Genomic DNA, 27541 nt, shown 5'->3' on the forward strand with positions numbered 1-27541 from the left:
TCTACAGCATATGAAATGCTATTCCAGAGCAGTAGTGATGGATTGTAGCTGTTAGCAGTAGGGACTTCAGAAGGCCAAAGTAATCAACTGTCCAAACGACATACCTAGGGCTTTTCACACCATCTCCAAGAAAAGAGCAGCTATTCCCTTAGTCTTATTTCTATTCTTTTATTTATCTTATTTATATTTCCTATTGTAAAAAAAATATAAATCTGCAAGAAAAAAAAAAAAGCCTGAGGGTAAAAACCAAACAAGTCAAACCCCTCCAAAACCTGAAAGTCTCACACTGTGAATTCCAGCAATTCTGCCTAACACATGGCACTGGGGGACTCTGGGATGCCACCACTCAAGGGCTGGTTGCTGCAGATGTCAGTAAGCAGTTTGTTTTCATCAATAACACAAGATGCCTGTAGCATCACCAGTTTTACTATGTTCATTGTTTATTAGAAAACACAACTGTCTTATTTTTTATTAGCTGGCATTTCTCAAGGTTCCCTGCCTTTATTTTTCTCTCCCTAGCCTAAATGAGCACATTTGCCAATAAGACAAATAATACAGTCTAAGGAGAAAATGAAGCTCACACAGTGGGATGTTCATTGTGTGAGGCCAGAAAATTTGAAGCAGTGATAAATGCATTAAGTTACATTTTACATATCATTAAGTAATGCTGAATTCTATCCTTAAAACACCCAACTTGACAATGCAACCCTCTTAACAGAGGGGTAGTCCCCCAGCAGACATGGCAAAGCATCATGCTGCATTATATAACACCATTTTCCAGAGGAATGAGCAGAACACTTTCTGTGATGCACGAGGAGTGTACAGGCTGTCACTGTGCACTCAGCAGCCTCTTCTACAGGGACTGTGCAGCTGAACCAAGTCACCTGTACATGAATAAAAAGGAAGAATAAATGACATTCAAGTAACATCTATGTTTTGAAGCGCAGGTAGTGCCCAGCATCACTGCACTGCCTAATTAAAATCCACAGAAACTCAAAGCAACACCCATCCAGGGGTAAAGGACTCTCACACATACACCTCAGATATCACTTTTGCCTTCCTATCAAGCTGGTAAAGCACTGCTCTGCACTGCGACACCCTCTTTCTGCACCAGCTAAGTACCATGATTTATATGTGCTGGCATTCATACAGAGGGAGGCCAGGGCAAAAAGAAAAGAAACACAAAACTCCATCTAATCTCGTATCTCATCCCACTTAAGAACTTTCAAGGGCTTGTCAGCTGATGAGGTGTGCTGCTGGCACTGAGTATTGCCAGCGCTCAGACCTTCTTGTTCTGTGTTTCATCCACCCCAGTAACAGAGCTGAAAACCTTCATAAATCCTCCCTGTTATAGTCAATCTCGAAAATAACCACTGACACAATGCTTTGGAGCTTTTCATTTCTACAGTCATCAAAATAATTAAGGAACTGAGACTGACATTTGGGTTTTATTTTGGGGGGGGGGGGAGCGGCAGGGTTCCAGGTCCTTGTTAAGAGGTTCCATGGCTGACATGACTCAGAAATTTAGAGCTCATTATACAGAACCACTGAAATTAGTATTCTGTTCATGGGTTTAATAGGTATTTAAGCAATGTAAGAGACAGGTTTTGTTTTGTTCTTTTTTAATTGATAGAATAAACTGTATTCAAATGCTCAGAAAGTCTCACTTGTCTGTGAAGCACAGAGAGATGAATGAGCCAAGCACAAACAGTCCTAGGGCCCTTTGTTGCCAATAAGTGGGTTTCCTCCTCCATCTCCAAGCCCTTCGTAATTAAAGATAGCAGCTCACCTAATGCTCAGGAAACGCCATAAACATTTGTTTTCATTAAGGCTCATATTGGGAAACCACGCAGATTTTGTTGAATACAACCTAGCAGAAAAACACTTCAGTAGAAAAGCTTGGGATGGTCCAAAGAAACAGCAGAATTAGGAACAAACAAGGAGGAAATCAAAGCAGAAAAGTCAACAACTAATTCATGCATCCTGGACTGACTAATGATCACAAAGAAGTACAAGAGAGGAGCACAAACAGAAAATGGATTTCTGTTTTAACGACTAAAGGGTTCTGTGCTTTTCATACAAAAAACCAGTAATCTGTCAGAAAAGGTTACCTCAAAAGAGCAAAGCATTCTTCACACTACATTAAAAAAAATGAATCTGAGTGAGAAAAGCAAAAAAAGGATTCTGCTACCCGTATTAGTAACTCAGGTTGGAGGGTGTGGGGTGCCCAGGAAAGCAAGAAAATACCTTCTTCTTGTATTATTTTATTTGGAATCATGAATAACACTGCCCTGACACATATATTCAGTGAATAACACTGAATAACATCTTCAACACCTGTCTTCTTGATCCTCGAAGCATCTTGCTAGAATGCTTTCCACAGTCTTGCCCTCCCCTCTCCCCCCCAAGAAAAGCGTCTAATTCAACAGGATATTCTATTCGAAATGGGAAAAAAATATTCCTGAATGTGTGTGTGTCTTCAGGCCTCAACTTAAAGGAGTTTTTGTCAGTTTGGTTTTCAAGCTGAGGATGTCAAGCTCCAAAAGACATGTCCCCTGAGTAGTGAGAAGTCTTAAAGAAAAAGAACACCCAGAGGAAAGGATAGGTCAGAACAAGCATGTAGTATCAGGGTCTGGAAATCTGCCCAGATACTGAAATACTGCTGCCCGTCCTCATGTCAAACACTACTTCAGACCACAGGGCCTTTGAAAATCGTTATATGAAGATATGGTATTTGAAGATTACATTTGCACTTCCTTTTAGAAGACTGAGTAACAAGAAGTTGTAACAAATTCCCTTTCAACTTGACTTTTTCATGTTAAAAATTAGAAATAATGATGTGACAGAGCTGCATTTCTAACATCAGAGCTCCATCTCAGGAAAAGAAACTTCATCTCCCAGAGCTGAGAAGAAACAAGAAACAACAACAGACCCAGAACCCTGCCTTTCTCACCCATTCCAGCCCAGACACTTTCCTCCCTCTGTATCAAGAAGACCAAGTATTTCGGTAGTGGCCTATGAGTGTTTTGTTCAAACTGGCAAATTAGCATACAGCTGCATCCCCAGTCTGGCAGAGCAAATCAATCTGAAGCCTTGAACTGCAGACAGCAGGTAACACCAGGGAACCACACACACCCACACCCAACAGATAAAGCAGTTAAGTTTCCTGAAACTGAGCAGTTTCAAAGTAAGGGGTTGGAAACCAGTGCTCAAGAAGATGCAACTAAGGAGCTGAAAATAATGACCATAATTTGGAGTAAAGATCCATATTGAGAAGTTTCTATGACTTGAAATAAGAGGAACACAGGATGGCTGAGGATACAATGGGATAATTTTGTTATAAAATATTGAGATAGTTTCAGTGAATTACCCCATAACACTGAAGCAAGTGTAAAGGAGGTTATTCCCTTTTTTACTATGAATGGCATATTCTCTTTGTAGTCCCACTGAATTAGTAACCCTGCACAGCTACAGCTTTGGGGCAAACAATGCAACACAGGACCTCCAATGCAGACCGTGCGCAAAAGGCTTCAAACAAACAATCCTGTGGGTGAGGAGGATGCCTTTCTCTGCCACTGAAATAATCAAGCACCCAACAAGAATGAAACCCAGGTCAGCAGCCATCCAGTCAATGAACAATTTCTCAGACTTCACACTGACCACCTTGAGCAGAGGCAGGAAGATGACATAACCCAGGTAAGAGCCTGGAGAAATACACAGCAGAGGGTACACGGCATCACTTTCTGATGGCTCCTTCTGTGGTATAAAACTCCAGCAGGCATACACAGAGTATGATAATTGAAAAGGAAAATAAACAAGATTCTTTGAAGGGCTACTCCAAGTGCAGTCAAAACCACAGGCACTTAATTTACAGCTTTCTTCAGCCTGCAGACATCTTAGGAAAATGTCCAATCCACTGAAATCAATAATAAATAAGCACTTTCAGTGGATGCAGGAATTAATTTTTGTTATTTAAAAATGGATTTGAATGCAGTTGTGCTGATAAAGCACTCTCAAAATCCTCCTTCAGGGAGAGAAATTATTTTTGCTTATTTATGAATATCTATGTTCATTTAATATCAGAAAAAAGAAGAGCAATAGATAAAGTCCAAAATAGACGTATAATCAAAACAGATATAAATAATATAACTTACTTATACTTTGCCCTTGAAAACAATAAACAACTATTACTTTAATCTTAAACCGCTCGAAACTCTGCCAATTAAACTTGAAGATGGAGGAGACATAGAACAATTAAGTACTGTGCAAGGCCACACAAGAATCTGAACACAAGGCTACCCAGTACCTAGGCTACTTAAAGATACTGTGGGTTGTACTGCCCAGCGCAGAATTAATGCTTGAATTTATGTTTTAGAAGGGTCCTGAAACCAAAAGCTTCAAGGAAAAACTAAACTTTTTTTCATATTTTTTTTTCTGAATTACTTCAATTGATACTTCTGATAAGAAGAGTATGACCTTTACTCAAATGTTATTTCCCCTTCTTTTTCCATTTCTCAACTGATTCACCTTTAAAGTTTATTTTGCAGTCCATCTGGAAACTGGAAGCAATTAAATACTCTTCATCTGGATGGCATATAGCACATGTATCAAAAGTGAATTTAACAGCAGGATTTCTGTGTAACAGAAATGTAATAAAATGGGGAAAAAATCAAACACTGGTTGCATGGTTAACATTTGCTTAGGTATTACTTAATACTTTTATTTTCAGGTAACGAGAGGATTTCACAGGCCTAGAGAAGCAAAAGTGAGAGTGTCAGAAACTGCGCCACACCTAGTTTGTCTTCTTGTTCTGTTACAAATTAACCAGGTGGGATGAACTAACTTTCAAGGGAAATCAATAGCGGTCAATTTTTCTAGGGTAAGCCAAATGTACAAAGTCCATGCACACCAAGACACTACAATTAGAGGGCTAGCTTGATTTCAGGCTTCTGATCTAAGAATCAGGGAGACTGAAAGACATCTCAATCTCTGTTAGAAAACCTCATGATTTTCAATGTGCAGGTGTAAAGAAGATGTCACTAAAAATAGAAGTAATCAAGAAAGTCCCAGCTGCTGACTTTAACGGCAAGCTAGATGTATGCAAAGAAAAACATGAGACTCCCTACTAAAAAAAGAGTTGATTAAAATTTTAGAGTAATTTATTTTAAAATGCACATTTTGCTTGACAACTTGCAGAACAAATTGTCAGCAGGCCAGGAATAATCTAAAGCATAATAAAAGAGCACAGGGACAAAAACATAAAGGGTTTCAGAGTCTCTCCCTCGCCTCACGGGGAATAGGAATGGCCAAAGGAGACGACATTGCTTGCTTGCTTGCTTAGAATAAAACTGAGAGCAATGTTATCCTGGAGGGCTGAGTTGATCAGGGTACCCAGCCACCCCCCAGAGGGACTGATGTTGCTCCTGTTCATCTTTTTCCCTAAAGCTGCCTCTGCTGTGCTCCCTGTGGTGTCCAGGGAATCTGCCCAATACCAGTTCCACCGACCCCACAAAAAACCACCTACCCTTGCTTTGGCCAGGTGACAAACCATGCCAGACCCAGCACAAATGGGCTCAAGGGAAGCACATACTTCCTTATTATGCATCACTCCTGGGCTTTCAGGCTCCCCTTTCAACCCAACACTCTCAATGGGAGGCAAAGAGATTTGCATTATCTGACCAACAGCCCAAGGTACGTTATTTATGCAGCTGCAAAACAGAGGGTCTTCTCAGTAGGCTCCTGATTGTGCAAAGCCACAGGTGACAGTGCACAGCATTCAGCAGGCCAAAGGAAAACAGTGGGACACTGTAATAACTCCAAAGAGGGAAAAAAACCTCTGAAGATGCAGCTACCACAAGAAACACATCCAACAAAGAGCAGTGCAGCTACACTGGCTTTTCAGGTGGGACGTCTGCTCAGACAGGCAGTTGTCGTAGAACTTCTTGGTTGGAGAGCACATTTCAAACCCAAGTAATTCAGCAAAGCAGTGATATCAAACCAGAGACATCAAGGGAAACAATGCTCCCCCAAGAGAAGGGGTTTAGAAATACAATAGCACATGTGCGAAGGAAAATTTCTGTTGCAGAATAGCTGACTACCCAAACATCCGTGTTTCTCTGTTAAGTGGGAATACATAAAGCTGTATATAAAGAACTTTCAAATTATGATGAGGTGTAAAGAAAAGACTCTCTGACTTAAAAGGCTAATGATGTGTTGCCTCAAGTTTTCATTTTTTCACCCGAGAAATTTTAACTCACACCCGAATATGTTTATATTAAATTCCAAAAGCTGCCATTTAAAATAAATAAATTTTAAAAGCTGTCCTTGACACTCAGCATACATACACACAAATGTTACCAGTTAATTAATTTTGCAGAATTAGGACTTCAATGAACAGCTCTTCAACTGTGAAGAAAGCTCAAATCAGATAATAGCTCCAGAAGTGACCCTTTTAACTAGAGACCTCCTCACTCTCTATCCATATCTCAAATTATTCATCCATATAAACAAATACCTGCAGGATTTCATGAAAATGGAAGCATTACACGCAAACAACATGTTGCAACAGAAGAGATATTAGAAACGAAGTCTGTACAAAGTCTACTTACTTTATTGAAAAGATAAATAACAGCTGTAGGAGCTCCTAGGAAAGGAGGAGGGCAAGGGAGAAGAGGAGGAAGAATGGACAGATATCTCCATAGTAACTACAACCATGAAACTCAGGGGAGAACTTGTCTGAAAGCTGAAAGAAGGATGCTACCAGAGAAAACAGACTGTAATATAACTGGAAAACAATAAGAAACTTCCAAATAATTTTCCACACGGTCAAAGGTCCCTTAAGCTTTAGTTTATTTAATCAGAGCCAAGAACAGATACCAAGAGAGAAAAGCAAAGGAAAAAAAGCATAAAATCAAAACATAATGATGACATGACCATTACTGTACAAATTATTTAATAATAAACATACTGCTAAAATCTAAATATAAATATTCAGGTTAAGAAGGAAAAAACAATTAGTTTCCCTCAGGAAACTCTGTGCTACTGGACACAACAATGGAAGGAGGAAAAGGAGAAGCACTACACCAGCATAAGGTAGGTGATGTAAGTAAAATTCCTGTGGTTTTTCTATCCAATACAAGAGACCTCAAAAGACTGTAGTGGAGATATTTACAATATGGAGGATTCATACTTCTCAAATTCAGTTCAGACTTAGAAAACTCCTGCAATCCCAAACTGGAATGCTGGTGACATGGACTGACCTATTCCTGAGCAGTATTCATACAACTCCAAGCCACTGTTATCCATCTGGGAGTCTCAAGACCCACACCCTCACCTGGAATCTTGATCTGACCCATAAAACACTAATACCCACACTGCTATCAGTTTTTGGTGAATCGGCACCAAATCACACTGTCATTTGCAAGGAACATGTTGAGAATATATTCCTATCACTTAGATACTGTCCATATCAGCCACAGGAATAAATACAGAACAGGATTTCCTATCGTTCAGTGTATGCCAAACCAGCACACAGTATGAATGCAATCTTCAAATACTTATTAAAAAAAAAAAACAAACACCAAAACTCCAACAACTCAACAAACCCAAAAAACCAAAACTACAACAAAACAAAAAAACCCCACCACCAATATTCTTAAAACTCAACATATTCGGACACACTTCCACTTTAAAATATTGGAATGGTGCTCCCTTTTTTAGCATCCTTATCTTGGCACAGCACACAGGACCACACCAGATGTAGCCAGAAGTTATGTCAGCCCAAACATCAGCCTAGAGTCTTATACCAACAATGGCGTATTTGCATTAAAAAATTTCTTTCACACTGGCAAACAAATTTACTTTTAAGAAGTGTCTTTTTCAACTATTTCCTACGTCGTTTAGAGCAACCTCTCCCTGATCTTAAAGCAATCAACATCTGGCCTGTGACACACAGGGGTGAGACATGAATTACGTGAAGCACAGTTAGGGATGGGTTATCAGGCAACTGAAGGAGTGTTTGCCATGGACAGAACAACAGAAACAACTGCACCTCTCCAGTCTGGTTTGGAATTCCTTGATCCCTCAGTGAATGAGTCCAAACTCAAGGTCATGAAGACTTTTCCCTGCAACTCTGACTTCTGAAAAGAAGGTGGTGGGTGAGAACAACCAAGTTGGAACTGGACATGACGTAACACTTCTCAGGTTGCTATAAATCTTACCTTCATAATTATTAAATCATTACTAAAACAAGTTGTTTACATAGCTGCCTACCCACAAAGTTCAAGTGTTCCCAGATTATTGTACCTTGTTATATCTTTGCATGTCAGATACAAGAATTCATGTCACAACTTCTGTTTGCTCCTTATGAAAATACTGAAAGAACATTAATCACCCGATTTCTTCCTTTTCAAACTACATACAATGATCTTCTTGACTTGCATTATGAAGCAGGTAATCTGTCTTTTTACTATTCCTCTGAAAATCCACTCCAACGGACTATTATTGCTTTGTTTATAAGGCTTGTTATTTAAATATAAATGTGCAGCACTAAAAATATATTCCAATCATATCAACATTCCCAGAAGGGGGCAGGGGGGTATTAAAAAAAATTAGTATACATAAATCTCATTGCCATTTTGGTTTTATTGTGGATTAATGTAGTTCTTCATACACAAACAACTAGTGCAGATTTGCACTGCCTACTGAAATTAGAAAAAAATAACAGAAGCACCTGGTTGATAAGTGGGCTTACATTGTGTTGCAGCAGGCAACAGCTGAACACAAATACATTATATAGTGTTCCAATTAGTGACTATTCACTAAAAGGTCCTGGAAAAACACTTTGATATTACAAGCAGTCTCCTGCTTTCACACCCGAGTCATAATACACTGCTCTCTTCATCACCTACAACACCAAGCAGAAACTCTTCACAACCTTACAAATGTGGGAACAGGATTGACCTTGTTTTACATCTTGCATGAAAGGTGCTAAGTCTAGTGCTAAAGAGACTGTTCATTATTAACTATAAAAACAATTTAACAAAAAGAAAAAGAAAAAAAAAAAGAGGGATCCCCCCCCCCCCCATCCCTAAGTCCCCTCAACCTTTTGACAGCTCTACTGCAAGACAGTCCTTTGCAAATCAAGTTGAAAAGGATATATCACTAAAAGAAACCACTTAAATTAGCAGCTTGTCTAATATGCAAAAGCTTGCCTACTCTTGACTGGCTTTTTTTTTTGTGCTGAGGGTGCAAAACAGCTCTTCCAGCCTAGCAGCTGTGCAGCCACCAGCCAAGGGAGGTCAGCATGCTTGTCTCCTCCTCCTTGGACACATACTCCCACTTTTTCATTTCACAAACCTTCACCCTCCTGTTGCTCCACAATGAGCCAGTTCAGGGAGGTAAACTGCCATCTGAAAATAAAATTTAATAAAGACAAACAGGAAAAAGGCAGAGGCAGCAGGGAGCCAGCACAAGGCAAAGAGCAGGAGCACATCCCATGGGTTGGCCTTGCTGTAGTGCACAATCACACTTCTGACTGTCACATGCTTGAGACCATTAGCAGAAAGCTGCTGTATTAATTAAAGGCCTCAGAAGGTTCCTAATAAGCAATTTCTGGCCAATCTAGCTGTGACAGCTTAAAACACTACTGCTCCCAGTGCGCTGTTCCTTTCTCCTGCAGCCAACAGCCTTCCCTGCAAAAGAATTGGACAAAGTGTCTTCTCCCAGGAGCTCTATACACCCCTAGCCCAGTGGGCAATGTCCATCCACTCTGTTGCTACTACAAGAGAGGAAATTTCTCTAACTCTGATTTTTTCCTAAACTAAGCCAGTATCTTCCTTTCCTTAACACAGAGACTATTCTGACAATATATTTCAAGCTTTGAAGTTTAACAGTTATCAAAATCAGTCAAACTCTTCCCACCTCGCACAGCCCTCTATGAACACAACCTTACAATAGAAGATAAATGCATTTGTGCATCTGGCAATTCCCCGTGTGAATTCCTGGGAAGGGGACCACATAAAGGAGTAGCCACCTGATTACTACTAGGAAGCAAGCAATAGCATATTATCACCAAAGATCAACATACTGTCACATCAAGTCTGCTCTGAATGTCTCTTCCTGGGTAAGGTGGGCAACTTGTCGCTAGAAAACCTACAGCTGTCTCTGCAGACTGTTATCAATTGCCAGTGGTTGTAGTCTTTAGAGTTGCCCATAAAAATGTACGAGCATGCAGCACAGAGACCAAACACCTTTGGCCACTTACCTATTGATTTTCTTAACTGAGAATCATAGCTGGAAACTGGAGATTCACAACAAAAACATGCAGCTACATGGAAGCTACACTTCTCCTTCAGCAATAACATTTCTTCATAGCTTTCGAAAAATGGGAGACCTTTACATGGTGAAGACCACCCAATCTGGTAGTTTATCAAGGCCATATACCAACAGTTTTGTTCAACTCTCCCCAAAGCATTGAACAAACCAGAAACCTCTCTCATTTACATGGCAACTAGACAGCAACCTATTGCACAATGGATTCAGTGCATTATTTGAAAGCTTGGCTTTCTCCACGTGTTAGAATAATGCTGGGACTTTTCACTTTTACTGTCTGAAAGTAGTATTTACTATTTAGGATAACCCTGCTGCTTCCCCTCAGACTTTGCCACTAGTAATACGCACAGCTCAGATGTTTCCCATCCTTTTGAGTGTAAACTCAAACAATTTTAGGTATTTTGAAGTACTGAGCTTGCCACTACTGCCACTGCCAATCCTCCCCAAAGTCCATTTACTCTGTAAGAAGGGCTTACAGTTTCTGGACTTATCTGGAGGCTGTGAAGGGGCAAAGCTGTACACGTACTCCTTTTCCTCTTTACCACCACCAGCTGAAATCTGCAGCACCACAAAAGGCAGGCTGGAGACTTTTAGAACTGTTCCAGAATACTGCTGCAATATAAGATGATGCATGTAAAAAGAAAGGGATATGGGAATTTTCACATCAGATGCAAACCTGGTTGTGTAAGAAGCTTCCTCTAGTTGGAACCATTTGAAGCCTAACAGTGTCAGGCCACTGCATTCAAAAATCCTTCTCCATCAAACAAAGTATCTGAGTGAGTTTCCGAACAAAATCGGCAGCATTATATTAAATCTGCACACTTCCACCATAACAGCCATCTCTTTCCTTCCACCACAGTGTTCCCTTTATGGCTCTTCAATCGAGCTATGTTACTAGAAAAGGGATTGAAACTAGAAAATAAATAGATGTTATAAACCTTAAGCTGTGCTTCGCTGCGGGTTCTACTGTTGCATTATTCTGTTTGGCATATCCATGTGAAATAAGGAATAGTTGCCAGTCATCTCTTCACTGCTCCACGGCCAGGCTGATAGGGATTTATTTACCTCCCCCACAGATGCCTGCCAGCACCTACCTATCTACAGCTAAGCCCAGTAACTCGCTGGGAGCATCCACTATCTAGTTTTGACCCAAGGAGAATCTACAACAGGGATGGTTGGCACAGCGAGACCACAAGGCAATGTTCACTGCTACCAAATTCACCCTCTACTCAGTTTGCTACAGGAATTTACACTTACTGTTCATCCAGGCTCTTGTGCAAACGGTCTCTGAAACTGCAGGAGTCTGTATCAACTATAAATGCAAACTAAAACCACACACATGCTGTACACATGCATGAATCCCTATTCCCTTTCTATAAGGTGACCTCTATGCAGGGGGAGGAAATGCTGCCAGCCCTTGAACTTCTGGACAGGGGCCAGAAGACTGCCAGAGCAGCAGCTGGGAAGAGGCAGGAAGAAGAAATCAAGAAAAGACTGCCTCCACAGTACCAGCCTGCCATTACATTGAAGAATTGAAAGATCAAACCAGAGCCTTAAACTACTGAAGAAACTGGAGTCCTTTCACAGCAGATTCCCTTATTTACTATGCTTATTTGCTTAGCACTCCGTTTCCATCATGAGTGTGAAATACAGGTGACTTATTCCTTTAGAAGATGACAGGTTCAAGCTTATGAAAGACCATTCCTGCTATGCACCAAAAAAACAGAAAAAAACCCCCGACAAAACCTCACAAGCTATGAAGAAATAAATAGTAACTTACATATAATTGTTGGTTCAGAGTACATTGCTAAAGCTACAGTCTTTAAAGGTGCTATTTTATTACAAGAGTGTCATTAGTTATACACACAGCTGAACAGACAACTGAAAAGTTTGATTTTGAGAAACCCTAGGGGAAGACAAGGAGGACATAACTTCTCAGAACTTGGTATGCTCAGACAGTCAACCCACAGATTCCATTTGCCTCATCATCATCTTCCTGCATGTCCTTTGTTTACCCAATATTGATGATACAACTCTTTCTGGGATTGCAAGACAACCTCAACTGAAGAAACATTACATATTCAGCAAAACAAAAAGCCTAAAAGGAGACAAGAAGACAACATAAAAACACTCAACATGCTCCACTACAGCTAAACAGAAGGAACACAGAAAACGTCAATCTAAAAAGAGGAAGCTCAGGGAAGAAGAAAAAATAGGTAAAAGTCTGTTGGGTGTAAATGTAAAGAAAACAGGAACAGTCTCCTTACAGCAACAGAAGTAACAACTGTAATATTATTTCAACAGTTCATGATGCTTGAAGAAGTAGTGAAACGATGCCTTGCTTTCCATGAAAGCCAGAAAAAGTTTTTATCCTGGGTCTGCGTTAGGGCTGGGGATTTTTGTTGGTTTTAATCTGAAAAGTACCAAAGGCACTGAGTTCCCTATTATGCCTGAACCACCTAGCTGCATCTCAAGGGTCTGAATTCCCTGAGCCCAAACGTACCAAATGCTCTTCCAAAAACATTTCACCCAGAGTACTCAAGTGTAGTTTCTGGAGACTGGCCATGTAGAAATCCTACTCATTTCTGAAGCTGGACTGTGCAGGGCACCAGGAGCAGATACAGCTAAGGGACAAGCCCTCCTGCCCCTTGACAGCCCCAAGCGAGGAAGAGGATGCCCCCCTGGTTGTACCGGCAGCTGCTCATACACTCGTACTCTGAACAAGAGATAAAAGTCTCATGCAGGTTGAAAACGTTGAAACCTGGCAAAAAGCCTCAATTCATCTTCTTCTTTCTATTATTTTTAATCCTAACCAGCTGCTTGAAGCTACTCATGGTGTGACCCTGCAGGCCATTATGCCAGCACAGTGGAGGAATGAAGGGACAAACTAAGTGTTAAGGGAAGCAGAAATTCTTTAAGACAATGTGCAAGCAACAGGTTGGCCATGAAATAATGACCTCAACCTCACAGGCTAACACCAACGGTAGATGTCACCTAAAACAGTTGAGTAGAAATAACTTTCAATCCTCTGTTGTATCTCACAAAGCCCAAAATCAGAATACAAATATCTTTGCCCTGACCAGCAGCAGGATGCCATAAGCCTTGCAAAATTTCTACCAGTATGGAAGGTAACATAAATTTCACTCTGATATGCCTGATGAGCTAAGTGGGTTTCTTAGTTAGAGTCTGAGTTTGTGGCTTGAGTGGACAGAAAAGATTGTGGGAACCAGGGATGGGGAACACTGAAACAGGAACAGAAGGGTGTCCAAGAAAGCATCAGTCTCCTCACCCCATAAGGGTTCTCTGTGGAATTACAAGGTCATACAGAAAACAGGGATACTTCTTTTGCTTGAAGGAGAACTGTTGTTACTATTATTATAACTATATGGTTCGTTTTGGTTTGGAACTCGGATGTGAGAAGTGCAGAGGAAAAAAGGTTGAGGAAGCATGTCTGATTCTCTCTTTTAAGTGGCCTTTTTAGACAGCCTGTTTTCATTCTTACTTCACAGAGAGGACAACTCCCAGCCGCCTGCATTCTCAGCATATTTTCTGAAATTGACTGGCTTGAGGTCTACGATTTTAACACACATTTTGCACATTCAGTGACTTCTAGGAAAGACAGCTTGCTGCAGCAGTAGCTCAAAGTAGTCCTTTGCAACCAGTAGCCGCTGCACTGCATTACTATGCAGTTCCTCTTCTCAGAAGCACTAACTTTACACGGTTTCATTCACCAAAAACTAAAAATAACAACATTAACAGTAACTACCTTTAGTGATGCTTTCCCTGAAACTGCACACATATGTGCATAGTGACATGGTCTGAGAGGCAAAACCAGAAGAGTCTTAAGGCATTTAAATTAAATTCCTCCACTGTAAAATAACAACTGCTTTTCCATGCTTTCCAAAAATGAAATGAGAACCATCTATACCAATGGGTGAAGCAAAGTTTGCTATATCTTTGCTGTTCAAGAAAGAAATCCATGCTGGAAAGTCCATTTATGGTAAGGCAGAAGGTGCAACCATACCCTACTGCTAACATAAAAAACAGTCTAAGACAAAACAGACAGAGAAGAAAGGCTCTACTTTAGTCATAATTCACTACTGACCTTTTCCTTGAGGGCCCTTCTTCAAAATCTGAAGAACTAACATCGTTGCTCGTTGAGGACACTTGCGATGCATCGTCCTTCTCATTCTCCAGCTGTTCTGATCCTGGTCCTAATCCTTTAGATTGGCCATTAGTGAGAAGTCCTGCAAACATGACAAAGGAGTACAAAAATTCAAAATCTACAGTGATTTTATAAAAATTCACAAGTGGCACTTACATTAGAGAGCTGATACCCGAAGCAACTGTCTTGCAAAGAGACAGACTGGTAACATTTACTTTGCATAGAGGTACTTCGATAAAAATTTGCCAGCTTGCCTATTTTTGATTTGGTTAACTTTAAGACCCCAATCTCAAGTAACTACAATATGAGTGTTTGCAATAGTGTTTATAATCTTGTCACATTTGAAAAAGGGACACGGCTTAGTCAAATTCGTCCATGTTTTACAGAATTTCTATGACTAGCATAGATGAGAGTATTTTGCATTTATCTGTGGATTGATATAAAATTAAGCTGCCATTTGGTTTAATTTGACATCATCTTGCTCTTCATTCCGGTGCTTTCAACTACTGCAATTTATGATCCTTTGAAAAACATCCTGAATTCTAAAGAAGTGAACATCAAATGTCCATTCCCTGACTTTGATTCTTCTGGTCAAGTGTCACTCATCTACAGAAACTACAGACTGCCGGAAAAAGTACACAGGCCACAGCTGCCTTCCCTCTTGTGCCTTTTCTCTCCTGGAGCGATAATACAGCAAGCAGAGTCACAAAGATGGAAGACAGCATTGGACCTTTGCAACCAATGTAATTTAACAAATATTGTATATTCTATGCCACCAAGTAACTACAATATAATATGAGTCTTACAAACAACAGCAGATAGGCAATGAAACCACTCACACTTAAGGAAGAATTAAAATAGTAACATATTCTTCAGCAGGCTCTGGGATGACAGGGAGGAAACTATTTCATTAGCTCACTATTTACTCAATGTTATAAGAGCTTATTAACAGAGGAGTTGCAAATTTATACAGGAGAATGCTTTCTCATCTCTCCACGCAAATAGTTTTAGAAATGGCATAACAAAGCTTTGTTTCACAGCTGTATTTCCTCAGAGAAATGGTGATAAGACTTCTCTCCGTTAGCCATTTCAGTCTCTCTCTAATTGTACCTTAGAAAAAGCATGGTGGAGAAGTGAGGGGGTGGTGCTGTGCTGCCCCTTCCAAGATGAGCCAGGCAGTGAGGCTGGTCAGAGTACTGCACTGAAAACGCTTGCTAAGAACAGTAGTTCAGGAATTTCCACCAGCACTCCACCAGTGCAACAGCATTTCAGACCTCTGTTTTCAGGAAAATCACCATCCAGCATCAGCAATGCACTTAGTCATTGCATAACCAAGCATTCAGACAAGCTCAGCTCCAAAGAGACACCAAAGCATAACCAGAGCAAGAGCAAAGACATCTCCCCCATCAAGCTGCTGTCTCTTAAGTAGTGGAAGCCTGGCCACAGCCGAAGCCAAATGTTCCATCCCCACTAGGCCATTTATTCACCGCTTGCTTAGGCACTACAACTGCCAGCGGGCTCTGAATTTCCCCAATTCCAATCGAATTGCTCTGATTGCCCATTTTTAAACAGCCTAAGCCAAAGTCTGCATCATATCTCTCTCTCCTTTTCCCAGTCAAGGTTTGCTCATATTAATTCTGAACTACACCAAACTTCCCTTGTCTTGGGCTATGTGGTAGCCACACGCTGCAGTGGATTTTTTTTTTGCGTATGCTGTTTTAAAAACTCCACCTACAAAGCGAAAACATGTTCTGTTTTTTTTCTGGGGAAGAGTCAACAAACTGGTAGCTCAATTTTTTTTCCTAATACACAGCCCACAGAGCACAAGTTGAAACTACACACCAATTTTTGCATTAAATTGTCTCTTCTAGCCTGAATAAGACTATCAGAGAGAAGTAAAATGACCCAATTTACATTTTCTCTCCCCTTTTGTTGAATTCCTTTTGATACTTCCTTTTCATTAAAGGGATCTCAAACTGTGACCCAACAAATAAAACAAATTTCAGTATCAGCACAAGATACTACAAAAGGGTTTGTAGTGTAAAAACACAATATGATGTGGGGTGACAGCATTCCTTCAAAGCATTCCCAAGGAAATGAAGGCAAACTTTGAAAAAACACTGAACAGATTATATTTCTGAATTCACCCCCTCTAAAAGCCCTAGTGCCCCCAAGTTTATTCTTATAAAAGTTTCGACTTTTGCTTTGCATTTTTCCATGAAACCACTGCTGATAAAATTTACAATTTTTGAACTCCAGAGAAGTCTAAATCAAGCGTATCATTTGAGGCCTGACACTCAGTAACTTAACTCTTATAGCAGAATTTGATTAGGTTTTCCAAGAGCAATATTTGTTCTGGAGACTTGCCATATGTAAAACCCAGGAACCTGAAGTATATGAGTCAAGAAAATCACCTTACAGGCTGTCAACTAGCATGCACTTGGAAGGCAATTTTTATTCATCCTTTCACCCTGCCAAACCATCAGCTCACTTGGGAGACAAGCATGATTTGTGTTCCTCAAGGAAAAAAGTATCTGTTTGCCTACTATTATTCATCATAACCAGCACCATTCCAAGATGCACTAATATTGCCGATAACTGATGTTAGCTATCGTCCGCTGGAACCAACTAAAACAAGTGCCCTTAAAGAGAGGCATGAAACTACAAATGAGAGATTCTGATAAATACTGGGAATGGGTGTCATGTTCTACAGGTTTTCAGGGCCAGCATAATTGCAAAATCCACTCCGAAGTGATGAAAGGCACAACCCAAAGCCCCCTTTCAAGCACTGGACAGAAGGCACGTGCTGAAGCAGGCTGTTACAAAGTTTATTGCCACTCAATCATTTTTACATCAAATACATTCAGCTTGCCCCCAGATACCTTTTCCTTCAAATGCCATTCCTGTTATCTCTAACTGCAATAAGCCACATTCTTTACTGCTGTGCATCAGTTGGGAGCTATGAAAGGTCTCGAGGCCCCAGGACAGGATGGGAACCCCACAGTTTTGTCAAGTGATACTCAGGCACTCCTATCACCATTAATGAGTTGGGGCCAGTGCAGTGGACAGGACATACAGGTCTGCTGGTGCACTTAAGGAGCATCAACCCATGTGGGTTTGACTCTCCAAGACCAGCCACACTACAGGAAGCAGCAGGCATTCATGTTTCTTAAAAGCTGAGTACTACAGTTGTGTATGTATATAAAGAGAGAAAAGCAGCTGAGTGAGAAAACGCTCTTTTGCATAGTCTGGAAAGCTGAACCACTCCAAGGAGTGCCTACTTGAGAGCACCCAGCAAGAGTCAAGGAATCAGCAAGCCCTCAAGAGCCAAATCATATCAAAAGGACAAATAGCTCCTCTACTGCTTTTCTATGGCTATGCCTTTCAACCTCTAAACCACAATGCCAGTAAGCCCTGGCTCCTGTCAAAACCCATGACATTCTCAGCTGCTGAAAAGCTGGCAGAGGCTGCCTGTCCCTTGCCCACTAGGCTCATCTTAGCCCCAGCTCTCAATGCCTTCTCTCCTGGCAGCTGGACTCAGGACCAACCACCAGACCTGAATAACTACGCAGAATAAATCAGGGTTGATAAAAATAAGACTTTATTCCTGTAATAGAAAGTGTTTGTTTTAAAAGTCAAATTAGATTTTTTTAAAAAAACCTAAACCTCATTAAAATTAAATTTGAAAGTACAGCAGCTTGCATTATAAGTCAGTGTAGGATTTCATATATTAAAATGACTTACATGAAATAATAATTTATATATACAGAGAAGCACTGCATATTTGCTGCCAAAGTTTAAAAAGAACTGAAACACTGAATGGTTCAAAGTCACTGAATAAACACTGCCTTAATTAAGTCAGTAATAATGAATTATTTAATTAAGTCACAATACAGGAACTCGTGTATCAAATGACATCTATGATCCTTAAATACACTGATCTGGCTCTAACTGATCAAAACTAGACACCTTCAGAGAAAGGCCAATTACTAATTCCTAATAATTAAAAAGGGTAGCTTGAAACCAAACCATGGAGATCTTAACATCCTCTCTAAAATGTATCTTAGTCACACAAATGCCAACCTCACAGTTTTGCTGAATTTGTTTTTAAACTTTCACAAATGCTGCAACACCAAATCACAGTTTTAGATACACACTGCTTAAAAAGATTAAAAAGAAAACATTTCCACTTATCAGTATTGAGAAAAAGCAGCAAATGTGACTTTTTCATCCACTCTGTTACAAGCCAGAGAAACTACAAAAGCCCTTTCTGCATACTAGTCATTATTACAGAGACTTTCATCACCTTCTATTTATTTGCCTTCCACACTGAATGTTTTCCAATCTGTCTGTGGCTACAAGTTTGTTTGCTCTTTCACATGCAGGAAGGACTCTGCTATAATAGCTGAGCCGTACCCTCTAGGGTGATCCACACAGAATTCAGGTATTATGGCATTACAACCTGCACACAGCATGCTCCCTCCTGTTCCCACTGCAGCTTGCTAACCCCTTAGCTTTTTGGCTGTAGTTGCTGGATGAGCAGAGGGTCTTGCTGAGCCTACTCCAGCAACCAGAACATCCTGCTCACCAAAAACAGTGTAAAGAATAATTAAATCTGCTTAAATTAGCATATTATATGGGGCTTGTGCTGATTCAAGTGGATTGCTTCTCATAAAAGCCTAGCAAGTAAGACTCAACTATTCCAGCACAGGCAGGGCTTAATTTACATTGCTACATATTTGCTGACCTTACTGTTTTTGGTGATATACATACACACTTTTAACAGCAATCTACAATTCTTCTCAAGTCATGATCTAACTTATCTCTGGACATCTGGAGAGATGACTGACAAGCACACACAGGACAGGTCTTGGGAGCATCTGAAGATGTGATGCAAAATCCCAGTACCAGGGAATGCACTGTACAGTAAAACATACATTAACTATAAACATCAGAAGGAAAACTGATGGGGAAGAAAGGAGCAGAAAGCAGCAACATAAGAGAAGACAGCAAAAATGTAAGGGAGGGTTTGGAGTTAGTTGATTTTAAAAATAGATGAGATTGCAATTACTGGTATGTTCTTAATTATTAAAGTTACTGAATAATCAGGAAACCAAAGGAGAGCATCTGAGCAAATTTCAGCATCATGTGGTTAGTTAACTCAGTGGTTGGGTGAAGAGACTTTCACAATGTTTCCAAAACACTGTTTCCCCATCACTTATTCTAATGCCAACAAGGCATCTCAGCATGAACATTCCCATATTCTTACAATAGAGCAACACCTATTTTAGCTTGCTGTTTCCCAGTCCTAAGGCAGCTTAGGAAAAAAAAAATACATTCAATTGTATTTCTAGTCAGTTCCCACAGTCAGAGGCAACCCACAAAGCCATTACACGTTAGGAAAGTCAGCAGTCAACACCCCACAAACACAAGCCAAAGATACCAAAACCATTAAATGACCTAAACAAGGACAATTTCAACATGCCCACATTCACAGCTTTCTATTGGGGATAACATTAGAGGGTCCACAGTCCATAGGAGCCATCCTGCAGATCTCAACAATATGTGAAATACCTAACTCTTCTCCTGGCTGTTTCTTCACAGCGATACACTCTTCCTTCTGCCAAGAGATTCTGGGTTGGATTTCCCCCTGGCAGCCCTTTCCCTGCATTCCTGCCTGATCCCTGAAGCTGAACTGCTCTGGGTTGGTAGAAAAGTCCAGTTTCCAGGGCAAGCAGCAAAACAAACACAAGTCATGGTAAGTCAAAAACGGGATTTACTCAAGGCAGCACTCTCACCATGCTAGGATGACAATGTTTCTTATGAGAGCATGTAATAAATAGCAGGGATTGTAGTTACACAGACATGGCGCTAAAGCTCTGCTCCCTTATGGAGTAGCATGCCTGTCCAAACTTCAGCTGTGTAGTCTTGGGAGTTGTACAGGAAAGCTTTGTTTTAAAATATTAGTGATTTCTTTTCTTTCTGTAACATTCCATTTAGGGGAGCTGACACAAAAGTTAGAAAGCAAAGGGTTTAACTACAGAGTTATAAAGTCTGAAATGGTCTGGAAGTACACCACCTAAACACAGACAAACTCTTGAGCATAACCACACCGTGGAAGACCAACATGAATTTTATGCCTGAAATACAGAGGGGGGGAAAAAATTCCTATCTTCATCTCTTTAAATATTTACTCTGGCCACCAGTCTCAAACAGATACAGAATGTTTCACACATATTCTGTAGAGAAATCAAAACCAGCAATAAACTGGTGTCTCACATACACCTCTTGTTTTTCTTCCGTTTTGTAGATATCGTCTACCTAGGCTTTAGTATAGTCTTTCACACCATTTCCCATGCATTTTGCTGGAGCAACAGGCTTCCCAAGGCTTGGATGGATGGACTCTTTACAGGGTAAAAAACTGTCTGGATGGCTAGGCCCAGAGAGTCGTGATGAATGGAGTCACATCCAATTGGCAGCTGGTCACCCATGGTGTGTGTTTCCCAGAGCTCACTGTTGGGGCCAATCCTGTTGAACATCTACGCCAATGACCTGACAAGGGAACTGAGGACATCCTCAGTCAGTTCACAGTCCCCAGTTGGGCAGGAATATTGATCTGCTGAGGGAAGAAAGGCTCTGCAGAGGGGTCTGGGAGGACAGGAAAGCTGGGGCTGCTAGTCAACAGCGGCGTAACAAAGAGCCAGCAGTGCCCAGGTAGCCAAAAGGCCAGTGGCATCTTGGCCTGTGTCAGCAAGAGTGTGGCCAGCAGGACCAGGGCACTGACTGTCCCCTTGTACTCAGCTCTGATGAGGCCACATGTACCAAACACCGAGTTCAGTTTTGGGCCCCTCACCACAAGAAATTGAGACACTGGAGGGTTTCCAGAGAAGGGCAATGGAGCTGGGGAAGGGTCTGGAACACAAGTCTGATGAGGAGTGTCAGAGAGAGCCAGAGCTGTTGAATCTGGAGAAAAGGGAGCTCAGGGATTACCATAACACATTCTGCAACTGCCTGAAAGGAGGCTGTAGCCAGGTGGGAGTTGGTCTCTTCTCCCAGTCAACATGTAATATGACAAAGAAAATAGCCTCAATGTTTAGATAGATATTTAGAAAAATTGCTTTATGGAAGAGAGGAGGTCAAGCACAAGGCTGCCTAGGGAAATGGTTGAGGGAGGATCCCTGAAGGTATTTAAAAGATGTCTATATTTAACACTTTGGAACATGGTTTAGTGCTGGACTTAGTAGTGCTGGATTAACAGTTCAACTTTATCTTAGAGGTCATTTCCAACCCAAACAATTTTCAACTACAGGGCATTACAGTTTCTTATAAGCTATATCTTTATATATAAGTTTATTTGGATAGTATAATTCATCAACAGTTTTCACCATTTTTCCTTTAGTAACAGACAACCAGCTGCAACGCAATACAAATCTACATTGCATTGTCTGTAATCCTAAATTTGACTTCTACCAAAGCCACCCTTTACATGCCAGACTATGTGCTGAAACACTACCAAAATCTTGGTAGGCATGCTAAATAAATACATTAATCATTCAATGCTAAGTTTGAACACACCGGTATCTCTAAAACATCGGCAGTCCGCATTAATCAGCACACTGTACTGAGTTACTGTATTTAGCTGTTGTATAGCTATGCACAAAAGATAATTTAGTTTTATAGTGCAAATGCCATCTGTCACATTGTCACAGCATGACAAGGTATCACATTACATATTAAACAGACAACATGCTTCAAAAATAAGGCCTATTTTCATGCTCTGGTTGTCTCAGAGACTAAAGAACAGGGTTTTTCATGATAGTGACATAATTTAAAAACAAAACAAACCACATTTTTTCTCTAGGATAAGAGATACGAATTCCCTGTCCACTTTTTTAAGGATAGTTGTCATGAAGGCTATTTTCATCTAATTTGGTAATGTAAAACCACAACAATTTTCTGCCTCCAAATAAAAAAGCCACAGCATGAAACCATCACCGTTTATGCCACACGATGCTCTATGCTGCCACCATGATGATAATTAACAGTACGTGGGCTTTTCAGATGACAAGCCACTGGACATTAGGCTGATTGTGGTACATAACAGAGCATATGCATAAAGCAGTACCATTATGTCAAAGACTGTTAGCAAATAGCTTGTACAGTCTTCATAACTGACTAGAAGAGTGCTTTTATATGTAGATATACACCATTACTACGGAAGCCAAGCATGAATGACATTACAGCACAAGATGTGTTTGTCAGCCTGTCAAAGGACCACATCACCAAAAAGAACTGATCAAATAATACAGGTTGAAAGAAGCTCCTAGCCCCCATTACAGCTCCATCCAAAACCACTATTAAGCAACCAAAGGCATTTTGTGACTTTGTGTCCTGCATATTAGTCCATTACCCATCAGCAGCATTAATTGAAATTAACTGTTCTGTTGTTTCAACACAACACTTTCTAGGGTATTTTGTTTTCATCTGAGGGAGTTTGGATTGAGGTTGGGATGGTACTAAACTCACAGAAACAGCAATACAACAGTCAAAAATGAACCGAATTTAATTCTGCCAGGAAACTACCCCAGGCCATATGACATACTTCAAGCCCCAGTTTGATTTATGAAATATGCATCTGAAAGAAATTTAAAACAAAAGAAACCAATAAAGCACCCCAAAAAGGCCTGCCAATGTCTGCACTGTATAAATCATGAAAAACCTCACCTGACGTTTGTCCATACTTTTCTTATTTTAGATTTGAGGTTTTTTTTTTTTTTTTTAAGTATTCGAAGAGACACACCTCTCTGATTAAAGATATTTCTCCACTTTTAAGGAGACAGTGAAAACTCTGAACATCTCACTCCTCCAAGTAAACACATAACCTCTTCTGGCACTTTATATTTCATAAGGCAGAATGGAGGCCACAGCCTGGGCTCCGTGATGGTGTGGCCTGGATGAGGGAGGGAACAGGAGTATCAAACAGGCTGAGCAGCGAGGGAGGTGTTCATCGACAGCTGAGGGAGACAGCAGCAGTAATGCTGACCCAAAAAAAGCTGAGGGAACAAACTCATGTCTCTTAAATCCCCTTCCTACAAATGCAGACAACTAAGTCATACCTTAAGATCACAAATGGCTACCCTTGGATTTTTAAAATATTCTCCTTAATTTTAAAGAAGGGAGGCTGGGGGAAAGGAAACCTAAGGAACAATTGTCCCTAGACCCAAAAGCCAGAGCTGTCCTAACTGAAGCAGAACAGAGAGGAGGAAAGAGACCTGATGATCACTACCCTACCAGCTGCTCACTGTGTACTATATTGTACCATTGTGCTATCAAGCTCCTACCAATTGCCCCTGGAGCTGTATGATAAGGGGAGAACAGTAGCATTTCTGGTAAGTTGGTACCAGGCTGTGTAAAGACCATAAAGTTTTGACAAACAAACACAGTCAATTTTATGGTACCATAAACACTCCCATTTAGCACCAGGGAAACAAGCACCATATACTCTTCCAGTACTTTGTCAAAGAATCACACTTAGATGCACACAACTCAAATCTACCTCAGGCCCACAGCCTCCTTTGACTGCAGTCAGAAAGCTTCAGAGGAACAGGAGGACTCCAAATGCAAGCTACAGACCTTTGTTGCTTAGCTATATGGTCAGAGAAGGCATTAAGCCGTCAGCAGAAAAACAGGAACACCAACCAGGAAGAGAGCTTGGTTAGGATGCAGGGACCTGGACTTTGTCCAGATGTACCATGGCCAAGCAGGTGCCCCTGGAGAGGCCACCTCCTGTCCAGGCACCACAGCTCACGCAAATAAGGTAAAAAAAAAAAGGTAGTGAGTTCAGCCTCCCCAATGAAACACAGAGAGTGGTACAAACAGTAACCATGACACGAGACACAGGGTTGCTGTTATTAGCATCCCTCAGCGGTGTGAGATTTTGCATAGATTTTGGTGTTGGACAGGGTGGCTTTATTTCTGGAGTAAGTGCCCTTAGATTTGCATCTGTCCTGTAAGACACCTTCTCTCATATGCAACCTGGAAACAGAGTTAGACATGCATTTTATTAGAAATTACAGACACAAGCAGGTCCACAAAATTGTAATTTATCTCCATTTAGTTCAGCAACTGAAATATTGCCACAACCACTGAGAGAGAGAAAAGTCTAAGTTCTCAGGTATTAACAAAATTATCAGTGAGGTATAAATGAATTCTTAATAGGTTTTTATGCCAAAACCATCACGTTTTATTTGTCTGCCTTTCCTGGGGAATTTTATAGCTGAACGGAAAACCAGTGGGGTGACGCCCCATGGGGGATAGTAAAGAAAACCTGCAATACACCTGTGAAAGAAACAATTTCATTTGAAAATGTTTTGTTCTTCCTTTTGTTTCCACTTTTTTTTTTGTTTGATTTTATCCATTTGAGAGCTATTTGGAGAAAAGTTACTGACTCTGTTTCCAAAATATTTTTATTTGTCCTTCCCAAATAACCCCACATGAGGGAAAGAGCATGGATTATACTGCTAAGTAAGAATTAAGTAAAGCAAGCTAATCGCTATTTCAAGTCTTTGTCACACTTATGTCAATAGGTGAGGGCAATTCCTCCCCCTCCTGAAGCGCTTTTACAAAGCTATCTTATCTGTAATATACCACAGCAGTCCCATTTTTCAGTCGTTTGCCCCCTACCTCAGCATCACAGGGCTATGCCGTTAGACTCATCCTGTTTCAGAGTCAAGCTTCCACTAGGTATGGATGGACAAAGGAACAATAAATCCACCCTTCAAAAATATCCATACCTTGGCACCTAGGGACTAGACAGATTAGTAAAGATGAAAAAGGAAATTAAAAAAAGACATTCTGGTATTTTAAGTAACATGAGAAAGAAAGCTATGCCAAGAGCATGTCTCTAGACAACAGCTATTCTACACTAGAAAGTAAAAATTAGCAATTGTGTCTCCACAGAGTATAACAGAAGGAGGAAGAAAGAAGGTGAAGGCAAACACAGTGAAGCAAGGAAGAGCCTGCTAATTGGAAGAAAATACAATGTATGAATGTGCAAATAAAACAACAAGGGAAATAACAAGGCATGCAATGTCTCAGTAACAACGAATACTTGAGAGCCTGAAAAAGAAGTAAAGTGCTGCTAAAACCCAGAGGCTTAGCAAGGCTTGGCTATATTTGTTAGGATTTCTAGGAAACCTTTACGGATTGTGTAATTTGAAAACTGCATATCTGCATGAAACTGGGAACAACAGCAAAACAGCATCTTGATGAACACTTGCTACGTGCTTTCCCTCTAAAGAAGCACAGTTCCCAGTAATCTGTGGCGAGGGATCACACAAACACACTGGGTTTATGATATGGGTTGATGGAGATGAAGAAAAGCCCATTTCTGGAGCTGGTGTCCTGGACAGCCAGCACCTACCCTAGAAAAAGCAGCAGCAGGCAGAGGCCAGGCCAGCCCTATGCTGCAGTCTTTGGAGAAGCCTGGAGAGCTGGCAGCAGGAGCTAAGAATTCAGCATGGCTCTTATGTAACATCCACACTCCTCTGATGGACTGGGACAGTCCTCCTCCATTTGCAAATGGAAAGCAGCAAGAACAGAGTGCCTGAGTTACTTCTTTCTCAAGCAAACCAAATTAAATATAATTATCAGACACATAAATGCATGGCTTGGCTTCTAAAAAACACCTCAAAAGTAAACAAAATAGCAGATTCTGAAAGAGTAGGAGGGCTCCAGCACAGCAGTGTGCTCTAAGAAAAAGGATGGGGAAAAGACAAGAGAACTGCCAGAAAGCCCTTTTGGGGAGGTTATCCTCTGCTTAATTGTCTCTAATTCTGTGCCTCTGTGACAAAAGCTGTGAAAAGCAAACGTTGAATGACATACTTCTAATTGCATAGTCCCACTTGATATTTTAATGCATGTCATCGAGGATTTGCCTTTCATGACTTTTGCCAGGAGCATGGGCAGCCCTCCAGACAAATAGATTTTTTTTTTTCTTCCCCAATGTGACACGAGCAATGAGGATCCTGTTTGCTGCACAAACACACAGCCTGTCGATGCGGCGACAGTGACTGCCCCATGCAGCCAGCAGATAGGAGCATGGATTCAACCCTCCCTTCACTGGAGGGACTCGGAACTTTCAGTCAAAGAAAAGGAGAAAAAAAGTCTTCATCCTGTCCTGGGAAAAATTAATTGCGCTAAATGCTAGGTGTTCTACATGAACTCAAGTAACATATGCCAGATATTTGAATTAAACCACTTTAATTACTTTTGCTCCACATTTTCAATAACTTTTTAGTGAATGTGCCCTCCCTAACTCTGAGATCATCCATCAGTCAGCTCCAGGAGTCAAGCTGTCAACGTCTTTTGCTGACGAAGATTTTGTTTTTCCCCCTCTGGCATGTCACCTCATTCTACTAAGCACTTGAATTATGATCTCTGAGTTTACAGCAATTGAATATCCACTGACTTTTTTAAAAAAATAGGTCACAGACACTTCTAACCTAACACCCTAGCCTCTTTAGCAACATGCCAGACAGCCCTCCCCTGGTGCAGGAGGCCAGGGCAGTCTGGCTGGACTGCAGGCAGGGAGGCAGGCTACCTCCTGCAAGGCCAGGATGCTTCGCCAGGGATGCATCGGCACTGCCTGCAGCCAGATCTCAAATTTCCTGCCAGCCTCAGTGCTCACATGTCTGTCCAGAGCCTTAACACAGACTTGACAACCAGGCCAGCATAAGGTCCTGTGACATCCCAGAAAGAGGGAGGGGAGAAAGCTGCCTGAGCAATTCTCAAACACTTTTTTTTTAAGCCGTTGGTTTCAAAGGCTTTTGTCTGTAACCCTAAATGTCATCCATGATGCTCAGTGCCTTGCTGCTAATAGAGGAATGGAACTCTCCTGAGGGGAAAACCAGAGCTGCTTTTCCTGGGGGAGAACACTTTCCCCGGGGCACAATCTACTCACCATTTATTTCCTTTCCTCTACAGAAAGTATCTACAAGGTATCATAACACGACATGAAAATTCAACCACCTGGAAAGCTCCTAA

The 27541-nt window shown here is 40.9% G+C and overlaps 1 protein-coding gene across 3 annotated transcripts in view; it reads right to left on the bottom strand.

Moving 5' to 3' along the window:
• Positions 1–27541, bottom strand: part of JARID2 (jumonji and AT-rich interaction domain containing 2) — a 211872-nt gene that overhangs the window by 76520 nt on the left and 107811 nt on the right. For all 3 annotated transcript variants that reach the window (XM_066188926.1, XM_066188936.1, XM_066188916.1), the window contains exon 3: positions 14438–14579. In XM_066188926.1, the coding sequence (XP_066045023.1) occupies positions 14438–14579 (142 nt within the window). The remainder of the gene's footprint in view (positions 1–14437; positions 14580–27541) is intronic.

Source organism: Chamaea fasciata, unplaced genomic scaffold (genome assembly GCF_029207755.1).
Source record: "Chamaea fasciata isolate MVZ Bird 193981 ecotype frontalis unplaced genomic scaffold, bChaFas1.0.hap1 SCAF_1, whole genome shotgun sequence".
Classification (NCBI taxonomy): domain Eukaryota; kingdom Metazoa; phylum Chordata; class Aves; order Passeriformes; family Sylviidae; genus Chamaea; species Chamaea fasciata.